The 9,086-nt window shown below is 40.1% G+C and overlaps 1 protein-coding gene across 1 annotated transcript; it reads left to right on the top strand.

Moving 5' to 3' along the window:
• Positions 1–2,979: 2,979 nt before the first annotated feature.
• Positions 2,980–5,021, top strand: LOC118847710 (solute carrier family 40 member 1-like). Its single transcript, XM_036756306.1, is given in 1 exon segment — positions 2,980–5,021. A coding segment is annotated over 1 exon segment (1,731 nt). The 5' UTR covers positions 2,980–3,069; the 3' UTR covers positions 4,801–5,021.
• Positions 5,022–9,086: the final 4,065 nt, after the last annotated feature.

Raw genomic sequence — 9,086 nt, 5'->3', positions numbered from 1 at the left:
AATCCTGTATGGCCAGTATGAAAGTCAGATGGAACATGGAGAATGACAGTGGATTATAGACAATTGAATAAAGTGACTCCTCCCTTGTATGCTGCTGTTCCAGATACTGTTACCTTAATAGAAAGGATCCAGAAATATGATGGGACTTGGTATGCAGTTACTGATTTGGCCAATGGTTTCTTTATAATCCCGTTAGACTCCAAACAATGGAACCAGTTTGCTTTCACATGGCAGGGCTGACAATATACTTTGACATGATTGCCACAAGGATATCTGCACAGCCCAAGTACTTGTCATAGGATTTTGGCTGAACATTTAGATGAATTGAAGTTACCTGGTGTTTCAACAATCCAGCTAGCAGCTGTTGTGGGGGTGAAAGCCCAACAACAAACATGCTACCAGCACGCTGCAAAAGCACAGGTTCTTTTGATCTGCTTAACTAAGGGAAACAATGTTCAGGGGTTGACAAGCTTACTTTAATTCAGCACACAAATATCATTCACTTAGTTCAGGGGAAAAGACCAGCACCCTGAACTTCAGAGCAAAATACAAACAAATTACAAACATCAGCAGACAGACCCAATACAATTCATAGTTACCAACATCTCAGTTCAGCCCAGGAGCTCAGAACAAGGGCTGGCCCAGAGTCAGGTGCGCCACCACTGCTGTGGGTAAGAGCTCCAAAGAATAGAAAGCCAACCCCTGGTTTTATATCTTTTTCAGGGTCAGGGGTGAGTCGCGCATGCGACTCACCCATGTGACCTAAAATTATCACAAAGAAGCGACTTGAACCCACGTGGTCTAAGAGCCTCTGATGTCCCAAACCTATCACTCAAACTCATGTGTAAACTAGGCCCTCCCCTTAGTTAGTCCCACCTTGGGCCCCACCTTAGTTACCAATCCGCACCCACATAGGTTTTACACCTAATAGGGGTTTGAGCCCGGGGCTTAGCAGTAAGCCTCAATGAAATACACTGAATTACTAAAAGGAAACAAAAACCAACTAAGTGCTAAGAGCCCATTTTGCTTACCAACACACCTGATACACAGCTTCCCCACTACATAGATGATATTTTGATACAGGGAGAAAATGTAAAAGAAGTGGAGAAGTGTTTGATACTTTTAATTGAACATATGAAAAGCAAAGGATGGGAAATTAACCCTGCAAAGATTCAAGGACGAGCTCAAACTGTAAAGTTTTGGGGTATACAATGGAATAAAGGACTGCCAGAAATTCTCCCATAAGCTCGACAAAAGATTCAAGATTTTCCTATCCCCACCAATAAGAAGGAGGCACAAAAGTTCATAGGAGTCTTTAGATATTGGAGGCACTACATCCCATATCTTAGACAAATTTTGAAACCCTTATATAAAGTTACCAGGAAAAAAATATGAATTTGATTGTGGACTTGAACAGAGTAAAGCTTTTGAAGAAGCTAAAGCTGCTATACAATTGGCTCTGGATTTATGGCCTTTGCAGAGTGGACTGGTGGAATTACAAGTGACTGTACAAGATGACTATGTGAATTGGAGTTTATGGGAGAAACAATAAAGCTGAAGTGGACCATTAAGGATTTTGGTCAAGGAAACTACCTTCATCTGGATTACAATATATACCTTTTGAAAAGCAGTTGTTAGCTGCATTGGTAGAGACTGACCTCTGACTGTGGGCCATGAAGTGATATAAAGGCCTGGAATCCCAATTATGACTTGGGTAATGAGTACCCCAGCATCTCACAGAATTGGACATGCACAAGAGGCTAGTATAATTAAATGGAAATGGTGTATTCAGACTAGATCGAAAACAGGCAAAAGTGGAGTTTCTGCTCTACATGAATCTATTGCAAGCATTGACATTGATGGAAGTGAAAAAGCATCTGAACCAAGGCAACAGTTGGTACAATCCTTGGTAAAATGGAATGATGGATATGATGGACTGACTGAAGAACAGAAGAAACATGCATGGTTTACTGATCAGACAGGAAAATATTTGGGCCATAAAAGACATTGGAAAGCAGTAGCCTATAACCCATGTACTAAGAGGACTCTGGAAAGTACTGGGATAGATGTAAGTAGTCAACATGCTGAACTTAGGGCAGTACATCAAGCTGTTAAAACAGAGAAAGGAAGACAGTGTCATATATTCACTGATTTGTGGGCAGTAGCTAATGGGTTAGTTACGTGGATGCCAATGTGGAAAAATCAAAATTGGGAAATTCATGGTAAAGAAGTTTGGGGCAAAGAACTATAGGAAGATACATGGGACATATCTTTGGTTACTAATTTGTCAGTTTTTTGTGTAGACACCCACGTGCCCCTCACTAGGCCAGAACATCAGTACAATGCACATGCTGATTGACTAGCAAAGATTGCAACTGAACATATTGTCCCTACTCTGACACCAACTGATAACCTGATACTAGCAAAATGGGTCCACCAAATGGCTGGACATTTAGGGGTCCATGCCACATACCGGTGGGCACAAGATTTAGGTATTAGTATCTCTTATCCATTGTTAAAGCAAGTAACAGAGGAATGTCATATATGTCTATTGGAAAAGGAATGAACCGTTGCTAGGGTAGTAACTGGAGAAATAGCAAGGAGAAAAGTTCCAGCCCAGATATGGCAGATAGATCATATTGGACCACTACGCCAAGATAAAGGATGCAAATTTATATGCACTTGTGTTGACACCTATTCAGGTGTACTAGTGACTTGTCCTTATAAGAATGCAACCCAGGGGTGACAGCCTCAGCAGCTGGGAGCCTCTGTTGAGGCCCCCCAACAGCCCTCCGAAGCCTGTTTGCCCTTCTCCCCTAGCCATAAGGCTATCGCTTTCCAACTTCGGCTACAGTGATAGTTAAGTTTGGAAAGAAAACAAAGAGATATCATGGGTTGCCTTTTATTTTTAAAAATTTTTTTAAAGTTTTCTAGCATGTTTTTTTCCTTGATTTTTGGTGGTGCTGTCTTCACTTATTTGCACTCCAGTTAATGACAAAAACATAAAAACATCAATAGCAGCAGCAACAGCAGAGGACAAAGAATAGTCAACAAGGAGCACCTGTTGTCATGACCCGTGAAAATGACCAAAATGCTCATGGAGGATGCTGTGAATCCTTTAAAGACTATGTTACCTCCACAAAATTTCTTCTCTTTTTTGGTCATGCTCTATCCACTTGGGGAGATCGGATGTGGCATTTTGCAGTATCTCTGTTTCTGGTTGTGCTCTATGGAAACAGCCTGCTCTTAACTGCTGTCTATGGGCTGGTGGTGGCAGGTTCTGTTCTGATCCTGGGAGCCATCATTGGAGATTGGATAGATAAGAATCCAAGGCTTAAAGTGGCCCAGACTTCTTTGATTGTACAGAATGTTTCAGTCATCACGTGTGGTATCGTCCTAATGATGGTTTTCTTGCATAAAGTTGCTCTTCTGATCATGTACAGTGGATGGGTTCTTACTTCCTATTATATCCTGATCATCACTATTGCAAATATTGCAAATTTGGCCAGCACTGCAACTGGGATCACAATTCAGAGAGACTGGATTGTTGTTGTTGCAGGGGATGACAGAAGCAAATTAGCAGACATGAATGCTACAATACGAAGAATTGACCAGTTAACTAATATTCTGGCCCCCATGGCTGTTGGTCAGATAATGACATTTGGCTCTCCAGTGATTGGCTGTGGGTTCATTTCTGGATGGAATTTGGTGTCCATGTGTGTAGAGTACTTCTTACTCTGGAAAGTTTACCAGAAAACCCCAGCTCTAGCTTTGAAAGCTTCTCCAAAAGCAAATGAAACAGAACTGAAACAACTGAATTTACAGAAAGATATTGAGACAGCCCAGGAGGGATCCCATCTGATGGGTGAAAAAGATTCTAAGAAGTATGAGTATGAGAATGAAACAGAGCCTGGCTGTGCTTCCCAGATAGTGGAGCCTTTCCGTACTTTCCGTGATGGATGGATCTCATATTACAACCAACCAGTGTTTCTTGCTGGCATGGGTCTTTCTTTCCTCTATATGACTGTCCTGGGCTTTGATTGTATCACTACTGGCTATGCCTACACTTGGGGTCTGAGTGGCTCAGTGCTCAGTCTTCTCATGGCAGCCTTAGCTATCACTGGTATTATGGGAACAGTGGCTTTTACCAGACTACGAGAAAAGTGTGGACTGGTTTGAACAGGTCTAATCTCTGGAATAGCCCAGATAGCCTGTTTGATCCTCTGTGTGGTCTCCGTTTTCATGCCTGGAAGTCCTTTGGACTTATCAGTTTCTCCCTTTGAAGACATCAGTTCTAGATTTATTCAAAGTAAGGAATTGTCCACACTAGTACCTACAGAAGGACCTGAAACTTCCTTCATAACTGGAATGTACAATTTACTAAATGAGTCTTATCCTACTAAGGGATATGCAGAGATGAGTCCAAAGCCTGTACCTTTAATCTCTGTCAGTCTGCTGTTTGCAGGGGTCATTGCTGCTAGAATTGGTCTTTGGGCCTTTGATTTGACTGTGACGCAGTTACTACAAGAAAATGTAATAGAGTTGGAACAAGGCATTATAACTGGTGTACAGAACTCTATGAACTATCTTCTAGATCTTGTGCATTTCATCATGGTCAGCTTGGCACCCAATCCTGAAGCTTTTGGTTTACTTGTGTTGATTTCAGTCTCTCTTGTGGTAATGGGTCACATGATGTATTTCCGATATGCCCAGAAAACTCTTGGAAATCAGCCCTTTGTTTGTTGTCCTAATACAAAAACAGTCACCAGTGAAGCAGAAAGTAATGTGTCTGTTGTGTAACACAGTTAGTTAATTGTTGCTATCCCTGTTACTGAATTGTAGCACCAGTCCTTACTTTAGGGTACCCATAAATGGTCAAGATGTTTCTTTTGAGTTTATTACAGTTATGCCTTAAGGGGCAAGCTTCAAAGAAGCTAAAAATATGTAAATATGAGTTAAGGAGTCCCCTTCATATCTAGGGATTAAAGGACTAGGAAAAATACCCCAGTAACTGAAATATGTGGAACATATTGGTAATGCTGATCTTCCCCTTTTGCCCTAGGGTAGAGAGAATGTAGAACAAAAAAGTGATGTTTATGCTTTAATATGGTTGCTCTTTGATAGATGTTCATTGTCTATGCATCTATGTGCTCTAGAATTCAGATGCATTGCTTGCCCCCTAAAATGGTAGTTGCACTCATTTGTTTTGAATACAGCTGGTCTCATGTTCCTTATATCTTATCCCCATCATTTAAATATAGTTATTAAAATAATTTCTCCTCCAACCATGAAAATTGGAGTTTGTTAACCTGGTCTCAGTATTATCCTATTGATGGTGAGGGTTTGAGAAATATGTGGAAAGTTTTGATACTCATCTAGTACTTTCTTGCCATGGATATTTTAGTTGAATTTGGGAGAGCACATTTATTTTTATATAACCACATGGTATAGAATAGAGCAAAATATATTACACATATGTAGCACTTCATATAACAAACTAGCATATAAGCTGCAGATGTAGTTATAACATAACATTATAACCATCTTTACACAAAGACGCGAGACTTACTGAAAGTAGTCTTCATATGCCAATAACTGGATTATGTAAACTAGGAACTAGAAAAGAACACGAGAGGGACATATCTGAATTTTACTCCTGCCCCTGAATTAAATCCACTCTATAATCTTGGATTACGAGAGTCTTAAATTTGGTGAGTTCAATGTAATGTATGAAGAGTCAACTGGTAAGATTTTTGTTTTATAAACCATCTGACTTGCTTTTAAGCAGACTTTTGGTAAAATAATTGTATCTGTACCCTTTTGTAGCCAGAAACTATTTTTAAATAGTTGTATGGTCAGAATGGGTTCATAAATGTGTTCCATCTAAATGTCTTTAGAAAAAAATAAAGAACTTTTGCATTTTGCTTTCTAAGGTTTACCGGTCCTTATTGAGTATGCCAGCACCAAGTTGGTACTTTGGCATTAGCCATTGATGCACTTTCATGGAAACCACAATGTGTTGCTATAAGCACTTTCTTCTTTTTTGTGTGTTTTAATGTTTAATCTTTTCCTTCTTCCTTTTGTATTTTTCCTACAATATGACCATGTGATTTACTTAGTTGTAAAAAAAAATCTTTGTAATAAACATTTCTATATAAAAAAAAGAATTCAACCCAGAAGAACACCTATAAAACTTTAGATATTATAAGTCTATATTATGGAACCCCAATGCAGATTCAAGTGACAATGAGTCACATTTCAAAGGTAATGAGATGAAGAAATATTGTGTATTAAACAATATCGATACATCATATTCTATATTATCCACAGGCATCTGGATTGGTAGAAAGAATGAATGGATTGTTGAAAGAACTGTTGAGAAGTTAAGTTTTAATAATTCATATCAACATTGGAAAGATAATTTGTGCACTGCTTTATGTAATTTGAATAATAGACCATTATGAGGAAGGACACCTCTAGGCAGAATGATGACCCTGAATCTGCAAATTAGAAAACAGCAGACACATAAGATCCAAAATATTGAGTATTGAACTGTGAGGGAAGATGTCCCACTACCGTATCCAGGAATACCTGGTTCAGCAGGATATGATTTGCGTTGTTTGGAGAACTTTTGGTTGGATAGAAAAGAGATAAGAAAAATCTCTACTGGGATATGTATGAGAATCCCTAAGAATCATTTTAGACAAATATTGCCTAAAGCAGGATTAGCAGCTCAGGGAATACATGTATTGGCTGGAGTGATAAATTCTAGTTATCAAAGAGAAATTATTGTGACACTCCAGAATTTAGGTGAAGAACCTATACAGTTCTGTAAAAATGATAGAATAGTTCAATTGATTATTATTCCTTGTGAAACAATACCTCTGGTGAAAACTGACCCTCCTTCCAAAATAACTATCAGAGGAAAGGAAGGATTTGGTTCTACTGAGAGAATAAAATTAGGAGCTAAACTATGGATAAAACAGAAGCCAGACAATGATCCAAAGGCTGCAGAAATTATAGCACATGGGAAAGACAATACTGTAACAGTAGTCTACCCAGGAGAAAATGATTATGAAATTATACCCTTGACTCATGTTTTCTTTCATGAATGAGACTATGATAGTCTCTTTGTTTCTTTTTGGATTTTGTCTGCTGAATTTGTTTGTGATATTTGTTTCCTGCAGGCTTAGTACCATCCACCTGCAGATGCCTGATCACTTAAGCCAGATGTCACCCTCTGATGTGTTCAGATGTCATCTCTGGACCTGTCCACAACTGTGATGTGTCATCTTTGGACCTGTCTATGACTGTGATGTGTCATCCCTGGACATGGTATCAACTGATTTCCAGATGCCAGCTTGCTAAAGAACTGACCTGTTGAATAGGACTCCTTATCTTTTGGGGCAAGGACAGCTCTACATCCAGTTTCAGCAGGAAGAAGCTTTTGAAGACGAGACCTTCTCCCCTTACCCAAGATTTTGAGCCTCATTTGTTCAAGGGGGGAGTGATGACATTGTTTTATATACTTATTTTGTGTTATCCATTTTATATTGTTGTGTAAAGTTCTTTGACACTAGTTATCCCAGAATTCCCACTGCCCTATGTAATAGATAAGAAGGATCTTGGGGCCTAATGTAGTAGTAATTTTGATTTGAAGATATTTCCCACCCATTAATAGGCCATATGACCTGCTTACTGTCACAAGAGTCCTGGGACATATGTGGTAGGAGGAGCTCCCTGACAGAAAAGGGAAGTTATGACACAGAAAATGCTGAGAGAGAGAAAGATGTTATGGCTGCTGGTGGCTGCTAATGGCTGCCCTCATGGTTGTTAGAACTGCACAGGCTGACTTAGCTGTACTGTGAGTTTGTTTTGGGGAAGACTCCAGCAGTGGGTCAGAGAGGTTACAGGATGTTAAGGTTCCATGTTGTGATATTTTGTATGGAATGTTTTGGGTTCCTTACTGTTATGATGAAGTGGACTGACTGGCCGTGGGAGCTGCACATTTGGTTATTTGATTCTTTGGTGTTTGAATAAATGGTTTACTTCTTCTACCTTCAATGTGGGGAATCCTGTATACTTTGCAATATAGAACTACACAGGCATTTTGACAATTATAGTCTACATTGATATTGCCTTAGTGATTCAGATGGAGAGGCAGGGAATATGTCATGTTCAATTGTTCCTATTTTTGGTAATAGGGTAAGCTATGTGGTGGTACTTTCAATTCCCTCTTCTACTTTGGCTGAAGTTAGGCAGTTCGCTGAGGTTAGACATAGACATGGCTGAAGGACACTGATTTGTCAATTGCTGATTGGCTGAAAGTGAGTCTGAAATTGGAAGAATAAACCAGTGATGATGGGGTGGAAGAGCATTTTGAAAGGGAAAAGACCATTTTTGTCTGGACTCAAGAAGCCAGAATTACTAGTTTGCATTAGGAGGGCTAGGAATAATCAGGGTCACACTGGCAAGGACCCACTCATACTGTGACCTGCTGTATTAAGGAGCCCACTTTAACCCAAGGAGAATGGTTATTCCTTCTTCCTTTCACCTCTACAACATGATGAATGGACTTTGAGCAGCACTAAATCTTCCGGGGGGGGGGGGGAATCACCTGGCAGCTATTCTGACTGTTAGCAAGAAGCCTCTCTAACTTAGTAATTGTCCTGGAAGAACAGGAGCACATGAGAAGCATTTCTTAGGCTTTGATAACCTACCTTTCCTGAGCTAAGAGTCCCTTTTATGTCAGGATGAAGCATCCTACAAGGATTTAGTGGAGGAGGATTTCTTATCTCTGTTTAATGTACCAAAGTGGTTAAGAAGTCTAGCAGCAGGTTAGCACTGGCAGGACCCAAAGCTTCCAGACACCACGCCCTTCACCTCTACACTACATCTGTTGTTCTCCGGGGAGGAAAACTACAATTCCCAAAAAGCTTTTCAAATCTGGGGGCATCGGTGGAGGGGGTCATAATTGGCTGCACCGATACACCCCCCTCTCCGCTATTGGTCAGAGTCAGGAGGAGGGTTGGAGCCAGGATAGTTCGAGGCGGGTAGAGTTGGGGGTCTGAACGCTAGAGCCCAAA

Source organism: Trichosurus vulpecula, chromosome 4 (assembly GCF_011100635.1).
Source record: "Trichosurus vulpecula isolate mTriVul1 chromosome 4, mTriVul1.pri, whole genome shotgun sequence".
NCBI lineage: Eukaryota > Metazoa > Chordata > Mammalia > Diprotodontia > Phalangeridae > Trichosurus > Trichosurus vulpecula.
The sequence above is the reverse complement of the archived record's forward strand: the minus strand, read 5'-3'. Positions and strand labels throughout refer to the sequence as shown.